Source organism: Podarcis pityusensis, assembly GCF_964106645.2.
Source record: "Podarcis pityusensis genome assembly, chromosome: 3".
In the NCBI taxonomy this organism is placed as follows: Eukaryota; Metazoa; Chordata; class Lepidosauria; order Squamata; family Lacertidae; genus Podarcis; species Podarcis pityusensis.
In genome coordinates this window covers 90950429-90970861 of record NC_138026.1, presented here as the reverse complement: position 1 = coordinate 90970861, position 20433 = coordinate 90950429, and the positions used below count along the sequence as shown (strand labels likewise).

General features: G+C 47.1%; 1 protein-coding gene across 1 annotated transcript in view; it reads left to right on the top strand.

Moving 5' to 3' along the window:
* Window positions 1-8676: 8676 nt before the first annotated feature.
* The window catches only part of GALNT14 (polypeptide N-acetylgalactosaminyltransferase 14), a 244637-nt gene continuing 232880 nt past the window's right edge, over window positions 8677-20433 (top strand). Inside the window, exon 1 of the mRNA XM_081000206.1 lies at window positions 8677-9385. Within this exon, the coding sequence (XP_080856332.1) occupies window positions 9260-9385 (126 nt within the window). The 5' untranslated portion in view covers window positions 8677-9259. The remainder of the gene's footprint in view (window positions 9386-20433) is intronic.

The window sequence follows — 20433 nt, the reverse complement described above, 5'->3', positions numbered from 1 at the left end:
GTCCGCAGACAGCTTCCGGGTCATGTGGCCAGCATGACAAAGCCACCAGAGCAGAGCACAGAAACGCCGTTTACCTTCCCGCCAGAGTGGTATCTATTTATCTACTTGCACTTTGACGTGCTTTCGAACTGCTAGGTGGGCAGGAGCAGGGACCGAGCAACGGGAGCTCACCCCGTCGTGGGGATTCATGTTGGGTTTGGAACTTAACTGGTTAAGAAGTTCCCATGATGCCTCAACATTCTGACGTCAGCTTTCGAAGCTGGGAGGAGTCTGGGAGGAGTTACGTTCTGTTCCTCTCTGGTTCTCTGAGAGAGAAGGTTGCAGTTTGTCATGGCTGCGGTGAGCCCAGGAGATCCCTGGGGAATGTCGGAATAAAGAACTGTAAATAGACAAACCGGGCTCTGTGTGTTTGTCTGAAGCTAAGTGAAACTACGTGACAGTTTTCGCTGCTGTGTTCAACTCTGCTGAGGCGTGACTGGAGAGCTACTGGAGACGGAGCTGAGTGGCGCAGCGGAAGCGCGCCGGGCATAAAGAGCTAATTGTGGATCGTAAATCAATTAGCAGGGGTCACGCCAAACCAATCAATCAATTCCACAGGTTATGGACCCTTAATCACCGATCGTAAAAACTGTCACAGGAACGCTTTGAAGTGCCGGAATGCGTTTGAAGTTGCGGCAGGAGGTGGTGAGATTTTTGCCTGTTGCTAGGAGGCAAAGGAGTAGCTGCGGAGCTATGAGAGCAGCTGGAAATTCGTTTCCCGACGGATGGGTGCCGGAGGAGCTTGTAATCTGTGAGTACAGCTTGGGGCCCCTTGGGAGAACGGAAGACAATGGCAGGCAGCCAGGTCTTGGAGGACATTGCGTTTGAACAGCTCACTCTAAGATGTTGAGCAAGGGCTGCTGGGAATGTGCTGCGTGTGCTGTGAAGCTTCAGCAGGAGGCCAGAGCCCCGGAGAAGTATTGCCAAAGTCTAGAGATGGCTGCAGCCCCTGTTCCTGACGATTTAGCCTCAAGGAGTGCTAGTGAGCAGATCGGGGGGGCGAAGGATTCCAAAGGCAGGTGTAAGGCTTGTCCACTGTGCGTGCTGGAGTGGAATGTCAACAAAGCAGGTTCCCAGAAAGCCGCAGTGGGAGCCAGGCCAGAGGGGGCGGAGCTGGCAAGGAGTGCTTTTCCGGAAGAAGGAGAAGGAGGCCAGCTGGGAGGAGCCCCGGGCAGTGTTTTTCCACTGGAGTTCGTGGTTGCTACGTGTGTAATGCAACGGGACACTTGCATCGCTGCTGCCCATGGAGAGCGGAGACAGCTGGGCAGGAAGGTCCCAAGGTCAACCAGCTGAGTTCCCATGGGAATCAGTCTCGGAGAGGAGGCCAGCGTGGGAACGCAAGGGAAGGACGTGGTTCAGACGCTGGGGAGGGTTGTTTTCTTATCACTGCTTCTATGGCAACTGTGAAGAACAACTCCAGCCAGGACACGGTGACACGCTGGGTGTTGGATACTGCTGTTGGTCATCACCTAAGCAAGCCTGCTGGCGAAATGCGGAACTGCAGGGCTGTTTCAACAGGACACAACTGTGATGTTAGCAGACGGAATGAGAAAGTCGGTTTCTGGTGTGGCTAACATGTCTTTTTCTCCTTTACAGGAGGAGCTAGAGGTCTACGTTGTGCCGGGACTGAATTGTTGTTTGTTATCTGTATCAGCTCTAATGAAGCAGGGATACAAAATTTGCTTTGAAAATGACACCTGTTCCATTTTCAGAGGGGGGAAACAAGTGGCCAACGTGAAAAGGGGGCAGAACAATCTCTTTGTTCTGGAGTCACCTCTGGAGGGTGGTGGGAATGCTGGAAAAGCACAGGCGCAGTGTGCTAAGGTTCCCAGTCATGTGCAAAAGCTGCACAGGTGCACAAAAGGGTACAAACTCCGGAAATGTGGGAGGTCCCTAGGGTGCAGGGCATGCAAGGGTGCACAGGTACATGGTTTTCCCGGGTTTGGGAGGGTAGCCAAAGAGCCCTTTGAGCTCTTTGAGGCAGGTGGTCCAAAAGTTCAGGAAATGATCTTCTGTGGATATGATCCTGCAACCAATGGGTGGAAGTTTGCATACCCAGAGGGTGATCAAACCAAGCTGCTGGTCAGTAAGCAGGCTGAGTTCTGTGAACAGGATGGGTGTTCAAGACTCAGGGATGGTCCTGATTTTCTCTCAGAATGTCTGTCTGATTCTGAGGAGGAAAGGGAGCCAGAAGCTGATCCCGGTGATAGGGACCAGGTCCAGGATCAGGGTTCAGAACCCGGTGATGGGGACCAGGTCCAAGATCAGGGTTCAGGGCAGGTCTGGGCATCTCCAAAGGTTGTGAAAGGAGTGTCCAGGTGTGAGGCTTCATCTCCGATTAGCGTAATGGAGAAAGCTCACAAACAGGGTGTCAAGTCAGAGGGGGAAGAGTCTGACGGAGAAGACACAACTGCTGGCCCAAATGGGTCAGTAGGGTATCAGGTCACAAGTGCGTGGAAAAGTGTCGCACAGTGTGATTCTGGGAGTGTTGAAGGGGTTCAACAGGTGCCTGGGAAAGATGCCGGGAAGTGGCATAAGGCAAAGGGGAAGGTGTTGAACTCAAAAAGGTCTTGTCAGAATGGTTCGGCAAGAGGGGGTGTTGGGTTTGGAACTTAACTGGTTAAGAAGTTCCCATGATGCCTCAACATTCTGACGTCAGCTTTCGAAGCTGGGAGGAGTCTGGGAGGAGTTACGTTCTGTTCCTCTCTGGTTCTCTGAGAGAGAAGGTTGCAGTTTGTCATGGCTGCGGTGAGCCCAGGAGATCCCTGGGGAATGTCGGAATAAAGAACTGTAAATAGACAAACCGGGCTCTGTGTGTTTGTCTGAAGCTAAGTGAAACTACGTGACAGTTTTCGCTGCTGTGTTCAACTCTGCTGAGGCGTGACTGGAGAGCTACTGGAGACGGAGCTGAGTGGCGCAGCGGAAGCGCGCCGGGCATAAAGAGCTAATTGTGGATCGTAAATCAATTAGCAGGGGTCACGCCAAACCAATCAATCAATTCCACAATTCAAACCGCCGACCTTCTGATCGGCAAGTCCTAGGCTCTGTGGTTTAACCCACAGCGCCACCCGCGTCCCATGAAAATGGTAGAGCTAGCTTAAAAGCAACAAATGGAGATCTCCATTCATCATAGCAATGCATCCCTAATTATTGTTAACATGTAAGATTATTGTACGATCGTGGAAGGGGGCATAGCTGTGAGGGTCTGTGCGTGACATGACGGTACCCTGAAGTTCTGAATTTGCCACCTCTCTGCTGGCTGTGGCTCTTTCCCAGTTCAGCAAAATCTGCTATGTCTCACACAGTAGCTCTATGAGGCTGTGCACAGCCCTTTCGCACGCTGCGCTGTTGCAATCGTTCTTTAATGGCTTAGAAGAAGAGCAAAGGAATCAGTAGTTTTACTTGATACAACACCTGGGATTTAATTGGGTCTCATCCACATGCTGAGCTTGCACCGCTGTGCCAACAGAGCCTTCTGCGGTGAAGTTCCAATCCCTCCTGTCATTTTTCTGAAAGTTGTTGGTAATGATCCACTCAGTCTCTCTCTCTCCTCTCTCTCTCTCATGACAAACCACAACGAAGCAACAAAGGAAACACAGAATGTCTCTTTCTCTTGTGTGGCTGCTACATGAACTTTTAAAAAGGATCCGGCGCTCCTTCTTAGGAGCAGGAGATACAGAGCATGAAAGGAAAACAGAAAGATGAGAGCTGGGGGAAATAAATAGAAAAGGACAAAAGATTGGGGTGGAGAGGGAGGGAATGCAAATAGCTAATGAAAAAGTGGCAAGAAACAACTGGAGGATTTTTTTTAAAAAAATAATTGCATAGGACCTTAGAACTCACTGACACCTTATCTGCATTTTTTCTACATGTTTCTTTTTTTGCACCGGATTCCATTTTTATGGACTTTTCTTCTGTTGTTTTTGTGCCAGCATGAATGACTCACATCTGCTCCCATTCCTGTTTTCTCCTGCAAGGGAAAGCTTTACTTAGATCAAAGATGGGAAGCCTATGGCCCCCTGGACCTCATTGAAATGTGAGCCCCGGCCAGTATGTCCAATGGTCAAAGATGCAGAGTGTTATGGTTCAGTAACATCTGGAGGGTTACAGGCTCCCCATCCCTGCCTTAGATAACAAATGCCTCCAGTAGTTGTGCAAAGAAAATTGAGATGGGTCCTAAAATATGAGGTGTAACTCCACCCCCCCCGTTGGGGAGCAAGTGAGACTTAATCTAGCAGAGTTTTAGGGTTCTTTCCCATTTTTGCTTGCACCAAAGCTCCCATTGATCTAACAAAAGCCTGGTAGCCAAGGTAAGAATGTATTCCCAGTATGGATATGCATCAGTTCCAGTCTTTACTAGAGTCTAAATGGCAAAAAGCAAGTCGATTACACTTGCTGACATTTCCTCTTGAAGCAAAAGGCCAAACTAGATGTGATGTCAAAGCCACTTGAATGCATCTCCTGGCTTTTTCCTTTTTAAAAATTCACTTAAAGCCATGCAGAGAATTTGGGAGTTGGCTTCAAAACAAAACAAAACAAAACAAAACACACCTTTCCCCTAGGCTGATTCATCAGTACAAATCCCACCCCCAGAACAGTTCCTGGGGATGATCTGCCTTGGTGAACTGGCACAAGGCTCAGAGCACATCTCTGCAACTGCTTTTAGCAACCAATAAACAAATAAACAAAAGTGTCTAATTGGGCCCTAGAGATACTCCATACAGTAATGAACAATTACACACCAGTTCACCAGATACTAACGGTGCTCCCCATAATCTGTGAGACCCACAGCTGTTGTTGTTTTGACTGCATGTACACTCTGTGTCCAGGTTGTGATGACCTAGAACTAATGGCATCTTCCTGGTTCACATAGTGAGAAAAACATAGCACGAAGCGAGGAACCAATGGTATATTGGCACATCCTTCCTTCTCCAACTTTGCCAACATTTTGGTGCCAGGTTAAGAGGTTCCTCTATGCCCAGGAATTTGATGGGACAGAATGAATACTTTGAAGTTGTTTATTCATGCTAGTGTTTTTCCCCCTACTGGGATAGTGTGAATATGATATGGCTTATACCATTTTATATTGTCGTCGTCTTCTTTTTTGTACAATTCAATCTGCTGTTAAGATGCCTTAAAAAGAAATGGGCACTTAGGAAATGTAGTGAACTCAACTGTATTAAACAAAACCACTCTGATTGTATGTGCAGCCGGCATCACCCACACAGTATAGGCTGCAGGAGCTGAGCCCTGCTCTCCAGGGCTCCTGACTAGCATCCCAGGCATCTCTTGATAAAGAACTTCATTTGCCAGAAAGAGATCTGCTCTCTGCTGAAGAGTGTAATTTTATTTTTAAGTGCTCATGACAGCACTAGAAGCTCACATCTCCTCTTCCAAATCCAGTAATTAAATTCCACCTACCTGAATTTCCCCCTGCTGTTTCAGTCGGACAAATTAATCTTCCTAGCATGCATTTAACTGCTATCTGAAATGTTAAGCAGTTGCTTCTTTTCAAACAAGAGGGGGGAATTAAGTGACCCTGCCTATGTGCGCTGCAAGTTTGCAACTTCCAATGAAGTGTTTTCAGATTCTTTCAGCTAGGACATTCTCCTCCTAAGAAATCTGAAAAATCCATTAGAGCAGAGGAACTTATTCCGCTTCCCCTCATTGTAGATAAACATTTTTGCAGGGTGGTCCTAGCACAGAAGATGCCTGAATGATCTTGACTCTGGTCTGTCCACCCTATTGGAGGAAGCTAGTCTGTTGGTGCAAAGGTGGCCCTGCGCCACCAGTCTGCTCTTACACAGCCCCCACCTGCCTACCTTCTTGCAACTAGTCCATAATGGACCCCTGGTTGCCAGCTCCCGGTTCTCAATTTTGCCTTTGTGGATCTCAGCAGGGAGCAAGATGGGGACAAACTGAGAATTAGTTTGCTGTACCCATCATTGGCTCCATCTTGCCTCCTGCCCTTTCCACCCCAATGGACACCAACCACCCCTGTATGTCATGCACTGGCTCTCCAAACAGTTAACCTTTCTGCTGAAAACTTGGCACCAGTTTACTTGAAAGGTCGCCTTGTCCTATGCATGCCTATGGAACCTGCACTTTGACTCTGGATGAAATCAGTGGGTGGAGATTCCTTTGATAAATGAAGGACTTCCCTTGAAAACAAAAAGAGCGAAAAGACCTCAAGTTCTCAGGTGCCTTCTCAGATTCTTGTACTTCAAGGAAAGTCCAGGGGAAGTTGTCATGAGGCAATTCGTCCCATGGGGCCTTTCCAGGAAGCACACTGCATCTATTTCCAGAGCCCACCTATGCGCCGACTTGAGGATTCATAAAGCATATACAGTCTCCATTGTTCAAATTGTACTAATTTGGGTTGCAAGCATAGCACAGAATTTTTGATAGCATCCTTTGCTGTGATAGAAAAGGCAGGTGTATTTTTTAAAAAGGACATGTGGACAGCTGGGAAAACACTGGATGAATGTTTAATAGAAAGAGACACACACACTGCCCTCACTTTACACATAATTGCAAAATTTGTGTTCTTTAACGCTGAATGGTTTAACCAACATTTTATCTGCTTACAGAATTGCAAGGCTGGGTGGAAGCAGCAAATCTAACCCTGAGAGGAGCTTCCACATTCAAATCTTCCTGACATATATGTTTGCATGATTGACATCTAAGACTAAGAGGCAATATGTGGAGGTGCAAGTGAGGCTTTTAGGACATTGGGCAAGGTTAGTAAAAACAGATCCATCTGGAAGTAAGCAAAGTCATCCTTTGCTGCAGGGAAAGATGAATTTTCTTCCTTGTTGCCAGTTAAGCTGTTCTGGGAAAATGTTTCTCTCCTGACCATAAAACGACAAGCAGTTAAGACTCCTAAGAATCAATCATCTCTGCAGACATTATGTGATGTCACTATAATATCATTCTATTCTACTTGGGGTTTGTGGCAACTTTATTAACTGAGATGGGGATAAACTTTATTGCTCTGGAAATATATTTATGTTTAGGCTTGTAAAGTAAGAATTTTGCCTCCAAACTGGAAGATTCCTCCTCCCACCACTTTTCAGACTCTGGATGCACCACAAATGACTTTGGTTGGAATCCTAACCCCAATTTTGTTTTGTTTTTTTAAGTAAGCCCCATTGAATTAAACAGGACTTCTGAGTAGATGTGGTTCAGGTCAGGCTGCCTGTTATGTGTAGGAAGGGGGAGGCAATACGAATCTGCGTGCTGGTCATTTTCCTGGACTTACTTGCCACAGGGCTTGTGGATGAACTACAGACAAACTGCTGAGCTCCGTCAAAGCAGAGTGCTGCAGGCTCATTACATCCTTCCTGACAGTGCTCTCTCAGGACTGGTTTGCCCACGCAATCAACTTCTTTATGTGATCCCGCCCAAGTGCCCCAGGGATCATAGCAAGAGGAGAATATCGCAGAAAGAAGCAGCACTCCATGGATACACTTACGGGAAGCACACTGCAAAACCTGAGCTCCTGCCATCTTCCTGTTTTATGCTAGGCCACTTCAATCATGGGAAACCTAGGGAGATTCTGTGCGCATTTTCCATGCAGCCTTTACCTGTGGGGGAGGAGGCCATGATACACATGTGAGAAGCAGCAGGTGGGATGTTTCTGCACACCTGTGAATATTGTGCATGCAGGGCAAGCAACAGAATAGGCTTTGTTTTTAATAGGATGTATGATCCTGGCCAACGTTCAAATCAGTTGCAAAGGATAGCTGTGGAAACCAAAAATGAAAGTGGGAGGAAAAATAAAAGGAGATGAAACAGGGTGACCGGAACATGCTTACCCTAGTGTGTTTACGAGGAAGTAAGTTTCACTGAATCGTCAAGTAACAGTGTGCCCAAGATTGCACAAGTGAATCCCTTAATCAATATGCTAACAAAAAGCTTTAGACTTCAGTCCTCTCCAAGTTTAGGGAACTCTTTGCAGTAGAAAGAGTACTGGAGGGGCCAGTATCTTGGGAACTCTATGCTGCATGCTGTGAAGAGTCACCAAATAATCAGACTGAGCAGCCAGCTTTGTTTTATAGCTCCTTTATTTTGTACTTACCTTTGCTGCGATTCCAGGGCTCTCTCTCGTGCGTTTGCTATTTACGCTTTACAGCCTTGCCTTTTACAAAATTAATACAAATTGGCATTGCGTTTTAAAAAGAAGTGCTATGGGACTAAGGGTTGTGTAGGGGCCGCTGCAGCCTCAGGACTTGCCGCCCCATCCCGCCATGGCACAGGCGGAGAGCCCATTCCCGCCGCCCCCCTTGCCCAGCTCCGGCGGCGAGCCCGGCCATTCCTCGCCCAACCAACTCCGAAACGCTCCAAAGTTGCTGCGTGCGGCGCCTCCCTCCCCGCGCCGTCGGGCCGCGCTCGCCTTCGGCTCCGCCAGCCGCCAACTCCGCCAGCCGCGGCACGGAGCCAGCTGGGCGCCCGGCACTCCGGGGCGCCGCCACCGCCGCGCTCCCGCCCCTCGCTTGCCTCCGATCCCCGCCGGAGCCTTCGCGGAGCCGCGGCGATCTCGGCCTCGCAGGGCGCTGCCGAGCAGAGCGACGTCTCCAAAGCGGCTTCCAAGCGGCTGGCGGGCAGGCTTGACCCGGGAGGGCGCCGAGCGCGCTGCCTGCGCGTCCGCAGGGGCGTCTCGGCGGGAGGTTGCTTTTTCGGGGGGCGCCCCTCCTATTCCCCAGGGCGGGGGCCGATCGGGAGGCAGCGGGAAGGCGAAGCGCTGGATCGGCTTAGGAGTCGGCGTCAAGCGGGCGCCTCCTCGTCCCCGCTCGTCTCCGGCGGATCCAGGCGGGGAAGGACGCCCTGCCTTGAAGAGCCACGACGCAGGGGCACCCAGGAGCGCCCGCTGCCGCTTCCCGGCGCGTCGCGATCAGGAGGAGGAGGAGGACCCCCCGCTGCCTGTTTCTCCACCCCCGGCCCCTCCCACGCCGGCTTCCTCCTCCTCCTCCTCCTCCTCCTCACCCCATGCAGGGAAGACGGCCCGGGACTCCCTTCGCCTCCTCCTGCTGGAGGCGGGCTCGTTCGCCATGCCCCTAGCAGGGGTTCGCGGGGACTCATCCCGCCCGTAGTGGGAGGCAGGGTGCCGGCCGGCTCCACCCTCTCCCCGCCGCCTGGCTGCCTCGCGGAAAAGACGGAGAGGACTTTCCCCACGCGGCGTCTCCTCCTCCTCTTCCTCCTCTTCTTCCTTCTGCTAACCATGCGACGGCTGAGCCGGAGGCTGGCTCTGTCTGTCTTGGGGATCTTGTGGATCGCGGCTCTGCTGCTCTTCTTCGGGACCAGGAAGAAGTTGGAAGTGGTGGGAGCCGAAGGGCAGACGCCGAAGGTAAGTTGGCGCTTCTCTCTCTGTGACTTCTTCGAGGGGAAGCGGCGGAGGGTGCGCGCGAGTCTGTTATTGGACGGAGTGGGAAATAGAGACAAGGCTAGGTTTGAAGTGTCTATATGTAGGTGCAGAGCCAGGCTTTTTGGAGAGGTGTCTTCGAAGCTGGCCGGGAGCGAATGAAACATGCATGTACACGCGCCTACACACACACACAGGCGCGCATTCTCACGCGCACTCTCTCTCTCACACACACGCAATCTCCATATGCATTGGAAAGCGGCCAAGTTGTTTCGATCCTGAGCGCCTCAGCCTTGCAAAGTCCACGTGGTGACAGACACCTGCTTGCCGGCCAGCGTCTTGCTCGAGTCGAGCTTGGGTTCCAACTTCTTTGCAACAGTTTCCACGGGCGAAGCGCGCCTCCTTTCTCGGCTTCCCAATGAAAGAGGAAGAGGGCTCTCTAAGCCAAGTGTAAAAAGACTGAACGGAGGGAGGGAGGGAGGCAGGCGAGGCAGTTCTTCAGAAAGCGACCGCTGATGACTTACTCTAGGCGACTGTTACTGCCATCCTCTCCATCACCTCTAGAAACGGTGGCGATTTTTTCTTTTTTAATGTTTAGGTTCAAGGACATGGAAAGTGGAACATGAATTCCACCTGTTTTCTTTTTTTCTTTTGCCAACTCACAAATCTAAATGTAGCCTTATGCGTAAAGACCATCCGGTTTGGTTTCTTGGCTCGCTTGGGCTGAGCAAAGATTGAAGCCAGCAACCCAAGGCAGGCGCTCCGTTCCAAATTGGACCCCGGGTTATGCATCTGGCATCAGGAAAGGAGGAGATAAGGAGCGTTTAGGTTGGGTGGAAGCCAGAAACCTCATCCAAGAATGATGCGTCCTGCCCCTTGAAGTGCAGCACTTGTTTGGAGTGGATATGCAGGGGGGGTTGTATTCTGCCCTTCCTCTCAACTCCACCCATCCCCCCCAACAAATGATGCTAAAGCCTTTTGAGTGTGGAATGGAGTCGCTTGTAAACTCTGATACTTCGGGACAGGAGAAAGGCGGAGAGCCAGTTTTTAAACCAAATGAACGTTTAAGCAATGTAGATTTTACATTCAAATTTGCAGAAGTGGGAACAGCGGGAACGCAATTGTTAGTGCCATTTGTGAAAATGGTCTTAATGCGTTGAAAATGCTCCAGTTTAATAGCACCTATTGCTGTCTTGGATGGTTAAATGAATGACGTTTAAATTGTGTCCCTACACCCTCCCCCCCCCATTTCCCAGATCTGTAATTTGAATTTAAAACTCAGACTGGCAAGTGTGTGCGTTTGATATTAAAATCATCGCTCTACCATTTTCTTTCCTGCAGCAAAAATGTTTACAAGGGATTCATTCCAAACTGTAGTATGTTCAATATAAAAGTGTTTTACTTCCATTTCCAGTTCCACATTGACAGCATTCGCATAACATGAGATACAAATACTTGTGTTTTTTTTTGGATTCTCATAAGAAAACACTGTTACCTTAAAAAATGCTTCACAACTTGGTCATGTGCATGTTTACTGATAAGTGTTCGAATCCTATGCACACTCTCATGGGTCCTTATCTTTAATGTATCTGTTCTGGGACTTTAACTCTGTAGTGCAAACCCATTTAATTAAGTTACTCCTGATCGATGTCAGCCTAGATGGGGCTAGACAGTCTGCACTGAAGATATTTCTGCATTCTTTCTGTGTCGTTCGCATAATTTGAAGCACTTCTCAGATGTAAAGTATTCTTACTAGCTGCACAGGGGTCTGCAACCCGTGGCTCCGGAGCTGCATGTGGCTCTTTTACACCTTTGCCGCGGCTCCGGGGCGGATACTAGCGAGGGGAGGAGGCGCATTGTGCGCCCCGACACTCCCCACTGTGGCGGGCGCTGTACTGGCTGTGACGTCGCATGGGGGCGGTGCGTGCCTTAGTCACGCACCGCCCCGACGTCACCTTCCCGCCCGCCCGCTACATTGTAAGGGGCATGTACGCTGGTCACTGTTTTGAAGGGGAGTGAAGAACACACACACACAAAAAGGTAACTTGTTAATTTAACGTTTATTTCTATGAGGAGGAGTAATTCTGAGGGGTCAAACAAAGAAATAATAAAAAAAGTGACAAAAAAGTTATTTTTATAATGATGAGTTTTGCGGCTCCCAGTTTTTTTCCCTTCGGAAATGGGTCCAAGTGGCTCTTTTTGTCTTAAAGGTTGCAGACCCCTGCACTAGCATATGGAACTTAAGCAAACTTTTCTCTGTTTCTGTGATGGCTAGAACTCACTAAGATTCTTCTGGCTGTTGTGTTCAGATCTGCGGCGTATTTATTGATCATGATTTTATTGATCATGCATGTGGAGTTCAGTTTCATAAACTGCATGTGCAGAGCTGGCCCAGTACAGATGGAGAACTTGTGGCCCAGAGATACTGTTGGACTCCAGTTCCTATCCGCCCCAGCCAGCATGTAGTCCAGCTCTATCTGGAAGGCTGCAGGTTGTCGACACCTGCTGTACAGTTTACACTACCTTTATGCCAAGCAAAATGCAGACAGCCTGTGGCCTCACAATCCAAGGTGTGATGGTGCAAGGTTTTCCCATCCTTCATCAGACCTACATTTGCAGATGACAAATAAAGCACTATTCTGAGGATGGGCTCACACATGTGTGTACCTCACAGCACTTGATTTCTCTTTGTTTGATTGTCACATGGTTGATAAGGCTTAACAGAATGCGTGAACAGAGTCTGTTGAATAGCATTGCAGTGGCAGAGGATGATATAGAAGTTTTATCTGCAGTGTCTGTGTTGGCACATTTGTACATGGAAGCCATCAATGGATGTTGGCAGCCATCAAGTGATGAGTGTATCTGCCCGAACTGCCCTGAGACGGGGAGAAATTTTCTTTATATCATCTTTGTTTGTCATTCCCTCTCCCTTTTTAAAATGAAAAAGTCTGCAAATTGCATTTGTTCTAATAACTTTTCATGGTGCAAAAATGGCTTTTTGTGTGTGTGCTGTCTGCCAAAGGTTACCCCATTTGTTCAGTTCTAAGGTTAATGATTGCCCAGTATGGATTCACAGCAGTGGACAATTTTTCTGTGCTGTATTCTTACATTAACTTACAGCTTGATTTAAAAATAAAAAAAATCAGTTAGTGAACGGAAAGCTCTGAATTTCTGTGCCTTTGGTGCAGTCTAAATGAGTAATAATAAAACTGATGGGCAGTGTCTTAATCAGGATTTCCACTAATGTCAACGTCTGGGAATGTCCTGGGGAGGAAGCAGCAGAGCACTGCAAAATCTTTCCTCCTTGTCCCCTGCAGGAGGCATCACAGTTCCTTTTCCTTCGCTCTTCCCCTTTCCTTGAGCAAATGTCAAACGGCTTGAATTCTGTCTGTCTTCACGAAAAAAGCAACAACACGGGCGCTTAAATCTTGAGGCTGCCTTTAAATCACAACAATGCATATAAGACCTGTCTTTTCATGATAATGCCTTCCTGTTTTTGCAATGAACCAGCAGAACATGCAATGGAGGGAGATTTCCCAAATTTGGAGCCCTGCTGAATCCAAATCTGAATGTGCACCTAAAAGATACGCTTTCAGCTTTGACCCTAAAGTCAAGGGTGGTAAACAAGACAGCTCATACCAACTCTTTCCTGGCGTAAACTTTGCTATAGAACTGTTAATTTCAGAACAAGCTGGAGGTGACATCACCATAATGAATGCCACATTTCTGTTAGATCACTCACTACTTCTTGCCAATTTCCTCTAATTGTTTTTTTTTATTGTTACAGTTTGGTATTGGAAATAATACACCCACACCCACCCACCCACCTATGTATTTAAAAGAAATGTTTTCACACTTTACATTGCTTTTTATCTTTTAGCGTGATTGGATGAAACAATGGCCATGTTTGGATGTAACACTCAAACAGTGGTTGATGCAAGTTGGATTTCAACAACCCACCCATGATTTTTGCTTCAGCACTTTGTGAATGAGTCCAGCCCCTTCCTGGGATCTTGTGTCCCAGTTCCCCTCTCTTCCCCTCTGTGGCTAAGAGGAGACGTTCAGAAGCTTTACATTTTAGTTAACCATAGTTTCCTGTGCTGTCTGGGTCAGTAAAATTGGTTTGACCCTAACGTTGGTTGGTTTCAGCAATGCATGGTTTGAACTAGGCTTGCTTTGAGATCAACGGTTATTCATGTTAAATTATGGTTCATGGCGTGGATGACAAAGGAAGATATGGTTAACTAAAAGCAAAAATTTATAAATATCTCCTGACCATGCAACGGAGGAGGGGTATATGTTGGGGGTGGGGGAGGGTAAGCTCATACAGGGTGCACAGCAGTGGTTTAACATTACAACCATACCTTTATCTGACTGTCACATGACATGTAATCCATTTTAAAATGATGCATAAGTATCAGAATGTGTTTATTCAAGTGTGTTAATGTTACAATAACTTACACACTAGGGGTGGGGAACCTTTTTTATCCTTATCAGATCTAGGCTGTTAATCGCCTGAAGTCAGAATGTGCTTTGAAGTCACAAAGTTGGGATTTCAAAGCACCATGTATAGCTCAAGTATGGTGTGCAAGGAAGCTCCTCACAACAACAAATCATAAATATTTTTTCAGTTTCAGAGTGAGATGTAGTGATTTTGGCAGCCATCTTGCATTTTTACATTTCCATTTTTTTGGCGTCACACAGAAGACTGGCTTGTCATGCTCTATAACTAACATAGTTTGTGCCATATTTTATGTTATTGCCCCAAATGAATTTCAGTTGGCTGCGATTCTGTAATTTTCCAACTTCTGCCGCTAAAACACATTAGGGACAAGTTTAAGGTCTAATATTATGTTGCCCTTAAAATTTCCACCAAATTGATTAAACAGGGGGACTTCGAGGGCAAGTTGATGATGCGTCTGTCAAGTTGATAACTGGCTGTCTTGGCTGTCACAGTAGGTTTGAGGGTTAAAGCTGAAATGTATTGCTTAGGTACAAGAAATATTTGGATCCAGCTGATTGGAAAACATGGAAAAACGCTCAAGTAAGCAAATGACTCTCAAATTGCCTCAGCTCTTCTGACAAACCTCCCTCCCCTTCCCCGGAGCAAAATTCAGCTTTTCAGTTTGGAGAGAAGCACTTAGACGCTCTGAGAGATGCAGCCCTCTCTGTTCTGGCTAGAGCCAGTTAATTGACAGCCCGTCTGTGGTCAAAGAAGGACATGCCTGGTGTGGGAGAGGGTTTGCTGACAAGACTTCAAAGCGTTTTCATCCCTGAAGCTTGGAAGTTTTGTGCTGCTTTGCATTTGTGCCAAACCCATGAATGAACATGCTTAATGCCACTCATGGGGTTTTTTGTGTGCTTGAGGGGGGAATAAGGTTGGGCTTTTGAATGAGTCAGAGCGGTCGGTCCCGCCTTTACGCTAATTCGAGCTGCGGCCAATTTACCTGCACCTCCTTCCCACCTTTCTTCCAGTTAGGCAGAACATGACACACTCAGGGATTCTTTCATGTTACTATTTAAAGAAGCAAGGTTTCTCTCAGGAGTCTGTCTTGTCTCTGGGGAGAGAGGGGAAAAAACCCCCAACCTATACAAGCTGGTTTCAGCATCTGGTCACACTTCAGTGTGATGGAGGGACAGAATGCCAGAAAAAGTTCATGCAGATAGCAGCAGGTGTAAATTCTCAGTGGCCAGAGTCATTGGCGATAAGGGGCAGTTATTATGGTTCTAGGGCAGTTTTTCTTCTTTTTATTGGCTGTTTTTAATAAATGTTTAATAGACTATTGTATTTTAATATTCTGTTGGAAGCCGCCCAGAGTGGCTGGGGAAACCCAGCCAGATGGGCATGGTATAAATATTATTATTATTATCATCATCATCATCATATACATAAACTCTGAAAATACATATATTACACAATGAAAAATGCAATTTTTGTTTAACAGCAGCAGTCAGTGTCTCTTCCCCCAGCCCTGTCATGATCTTGTACCCCGTGTTGGGACATTGCTTGCACTGCCCCAGTTATTACTGCTTGAGGTCATGGGTTTGGCAGGTCCGGAGGGAAAGAACGGTCTGGGAAACTGGCCTGTGATCTGGGTGTGTCCTGTCCAGTCCTGGATTATGAGGTGAGTTTAAAGAACTGCCCCACCTCTTTGGGAAACAGCCATCTGCCAGACCTCCCCTCCTCCTGAGGTGGCAGGTTTTTAAAAAAATCACAGGAATCTTGTGGGATGAAGCCACAGAAAAGTATCTCCTTAACAAGTACCTCCCAGGGTAGTTAAAATAAAGTTCTGTAAAGCCAGTAGTGGAGGGAAGAGTTAATCCCCTAGCCCTGTTTGTTGTGATACTGATTCTGCTCAGTGAATCAGTGGCTATTTAACTTAACTGCTTACGTGCAGTTAACATAATTTGTGGTTTTAGCCTCAGGAATGAGGAACACACATGAACAAGTAGACTGAATAAGTTCCTTGGCTCACTTTTTACCTGACCTAGTTCTCCCCACTGATATTTTCTTTATTCTTCTGACAAAGTGGGTGTGAGTTGAGTCAAGGAAAGGCATACTTAGTGCACACCAGAGCACCAAGTCACCGCAAAGATTCTTCTTGGTTATCTTCTTGCTTTGGAGAAGAATAAGATCTTGAATAGTTTTCAGGTTTCCCCCCCTTCCTATTTCAATCTTCAGTCTAATTGCAATAGCCACTCCATTCAGTACATTGGACTTAAGAATTTTAACTATAGCTCATGATTTTGCTTTATGTGAAAATCTTTCCCACATCCCATAAAGGAGTGATATATACAGGTTACTTGTTTTATGAATAATCCCAGGAATTTCATAGGGTGCAAACCTGTGTTGTTCTAATTGGTCAGCTAATGCAAACATGGCTATTTTTAAGGCTTTGAAAAACCATGCATTTCTCGATAAATGTGTGGAATTTAACGCCCTTAAAGAAAATAGAAGCAAAGAAGGCATTAGATGAAATTGCCTTTAGCACCATAACAATCCCTCTGTGTAAATAGGGATATGCACTCTTCGAAATTACAAAATAAAACTCATGGGCGGGGGGAGCATGATATACTGAATTCTCCTTCAGATGAACCTTTCCCCTTTAGCACTTGCTGTAGAATTGATTCTTCATTTTACAGTCCTTTAGAACATCCACCGAACAGTTAGAGATTTAGTTTCCCCCTGATCTCCTTCTTCCTGCCGAACTCATTACAGGCCTGGTTCAGCAGTCCGTCAAATCAACGAGCTCTTTCTCCAAGAGATGGGAGATCAAGCCTTACTCGTATAAGATACATAGGCCATGTTGCTGTCAACTCCATCAATCAGCATCCTTAAAATAGCTTCTCTTTCATTTGTCCAGAATTTTCCATCAAAACAGTTTCATCCCCCCTGAGATCAATGGAATCTATATTCCTAGCCTTGTTTTGTTTTTTTGAAAACGTGTTTGATTCTTGGCTTTGGAAACTTCCAGCAATCAATTTGAATTATGTGCTCCTTTTGACAGTAGAGAATCTGGCCTTGTTTGGACGTAACACTAAATAGACAGGAGTGCCTGGCGTGCTCTGGTCCATGGGGTCACGAAGAGTCGGACACGACTAAACGACTAAACAACAACAACAATGGTCTGGTGCAGGGGTGGGGAATCTGTGATCTTCCAGAAGCTGCTGAAACCGCAGCTCCCCTCCTCCTTACCATTGGCTATGTTGGCTGGGGCTGATGGGAGCTGGAGTATAGCAGCAATTGGAGGGCACCAGGCTCCCCAACCCTGTCTTTTGTGAATGAGGCTCCCCTCATCCCTCTCTTCCTCCCCTGGGCCCACAAGAAGGTGTTTGGAAGGAGTTTCACTTTTCATGGTAACTGCAGTTTAGCATTCTGCCATGCCATGACAAACTGTAGTTAAGTCGTCACTATGATTTGCTGTGGTTCCTATAACCAGCTTGTTTCAATAAACCAGAGTTGACCAGTGCCACAGTGTAGGGTTCAAATGTAGTGGTTAATTGAAAACAGAAACAAAAGCATGTGATCTCCTCATGGCCATTGTTAAGTTGTGGGTGAACATATCAGACAATACAGCAATTCTTCAAACAGCTCTTGTTTATTCACAGGCCAGAACAGAACTGATCTGAAGGGTTCAGCCAGCCTGCTTATATAGAGCTCCACTACAACACAACTGTAGCAACTTTCTGTAACTATCCAATCACTGAACGTCACTTTCAATCCCTTTTTTGCATATGTGGACCTGAGTGAAAACTATCTACAGTATCCCTCTGCTGGCCCAGGGTGAGAACTTCAGTACATAACAGCCATGCTGAGGAGGAGATGGGGAGACTGTGTGAGCCCAAGGCTTCTTGCACCATAGTTTAGTATGCTGAATCATGGGTGAGCATTATGTCTCAACGAAACAATGATTTCATTCCAGTGAATTCTTGTTGGAGGATCCCAGTCAGATTTTTATTGGTATATTATGATTCATAAAGCTGCAAGAAATTAGGTTTGGCTTAGGGCACAGTTTGGCAATAGGTTTTTGAAGTTTGGGTCAGACAGGTTGGCCATTCAAAAGGTAAGTGGCTAACATGGTTTTTCTGACCTTTATTTAGGATGGTAGACACAGTGCAGGGAATAATAATTTATAATAATAATAATTTATTATTTATACCCTGCCCATTTGGGAAAAGGTTGTAACATCAATGATAAACCTTATTATTATTATTTATTAAATTTGTATACTGCCCTTTATCAGTAGATCTCAGAGCACTTAACAACATAAAAATACAAGTTAAAGAAGATAAAATACATAATAAAAACAAGAATACCCCCCCCATTTTATTATTGTTATTTACTCATCCAAAACATATTTTGGTATTATCCAGGAATCAATTCAGTTTGAGTAAGTCTTCACACAAGCCAAAGGGTTTTCTTACAAGCACAACCAATGTTGTTCCATCTGGCCTCAACCCATAGTAATGGAGAGCAAGTATTGCTACTGCAGTTGGTTCTTACATGAATCCTCTTCCATCTCAAGTCCCATGAAATGAGAGCGAGAGTGGGGATCTGCATGCCGTGTCCTCTGCCTCCCAGTGTTGACCCAGAGGAGGACTTTTGATTCAGAGAATGCACCTCTCCGAGTCATCCCATTCCAGGGAGAGTTCTCAGCACCTCCTTCCACACTATCCCAGCCCGAGAATGTGACTTTGCCACCATCCATTGAGTTTGTGTATGATTCCCCTGCAGCCTCTCCTCCTCCTTCGCCATACAGGAGCATGTGACTGCAGAAAAGGTGGCGAGGCCTTTAAATGTTGCAAGCAGGTGGAGTCAATGGCAGGGCTTTCAATGACTCTGAGCATTTGCTGAGAAAAACATCATCCAGAGTTTAGCTAAGCAGGGCCCACTGGCCCTTGCTGTCAGGGGCTGGCTGGCTGAAGAGGAGTGGTGGGTGGCACCAGGCGGGGAACCCCCAAGGGAACCCCCAGAGGAGGAAGGCTTAGAGCCCTGGGATTGGTGTTGGGACACCAAGGAGAGGTCAGAGGGAGAAGAGTAGGAGGAATTGTTGAATACTAAAAAATATGCCATAATAAATTTCTTACTCTTTTAAGGAGCCACAAAGTTTCTTGTTTCTGGTGCAAAACAGCTCCTCCTCTGCATATTCGCTGTTTGGTTGGGCTGCCTGTACATTTCAGAACATTGTGTGGGGAGCATGCACCAGCCTTCCCCGACCTGGTGCCCTCAAGATATTTTGGACTTCAACTTCCATTATCCTTGACCGTTGGCCAGGTTTGCCTGGGCTGATAGGCATTGTAGCCCAACACATCTGGAAGGGATAGGGTTGCAGAGGCCTACCTGAATAAAGAAATCCACCCTGCCTCACAAGTTCAGCTCCCAACAGGTGGAAAAAAGGTAAAGGTAAAGGACCCCTGACGTTCAAGTCCAGTCGTGGATGACTCGGGGGTTGCGGTGGTCATCTTGCTTTACAGGCCAAGGGAGCTGGCATTTGTCCACAGACAGCTTCTGGGTCATGTGGCCAGCATGACTAAGCCGCTTCTGGTGAACCAGAGCAGCGCATGGAAACACCGTTTACCTTCCCACCGGAGCAGTACCTATTTATCTACTTTCACTTTGATGTGCTTTCAAGCTGCTAGGTTGGCAGGAGCTGGGACCGAGCTCACCCCGTCACAGGGATTCGAACCACCTACCTTCCGATCGGCAAGCTCTAGGCTTTCTGGGTCATGTGGCCAGCATGACTAAGCCGCTCTGGCGCAACGGAACACCGAAACCAGAGCAGCGCACGGAAACAGCATTTACCTTCCTGCCAGAGCAGTACCTATTTATCTAATTGCATTTTTTTGGCATGCTTTCGAACTGCTAGGTTGGCAGGAGCTGGGACCAAGCAACGGAAGCTCACCCCGTCGCGGGGATTCGAACCGGCGACCTTCTGATCGGCAACCCCAAGAGGCTCAGTGGTTTAAACCACAGCGCAACAGGTGGAAGGCAGTGAAATTAGAGATGAGGAACCTGGGGGAAAGGCAAGGCCAGTGGGCTCATGCCTGCTCTTCACTGTTCCTGAGCTGCAGGAGAGGCTGTGTAGTTGAACAGGATTGTGGTCTTTATGAATTCTGCTTTGCCTTTCTGGAGAGCAAGGTTAGCAAAGGTTGCGTGCTTGGTTTTTATCCCAGGCTCACCTCTTCCCTCCTCTTAATCTAATCTCCAGGCCTTCCTTTAATCTCTCCTTCTGTCTCTCTTCCAATTACCTAATCCGCCATCTTCGCTGCTTTGCTCTTTTCGGTTTCACTCACCTGTTTTCTCTTCCCCGCCTCCACCCACATGACCTCTTTCCTTCCAGATCTTGCCTTCCGCTCAGGAGGTTTCCGTTACCCTTGCCGGGTGCTGCTGTGTAATGTCAAGAGCTGCTTCTAGGGGGCAGCAGGTCTTGGGTGGCTGCTGTGTGTATGGATGAGACCTTTCCACTTAGGGATCCCAGTCAATTGCATGCAGATATGAAATTGTCAAGCAAGAGGACTACCTAGTTTCAGAT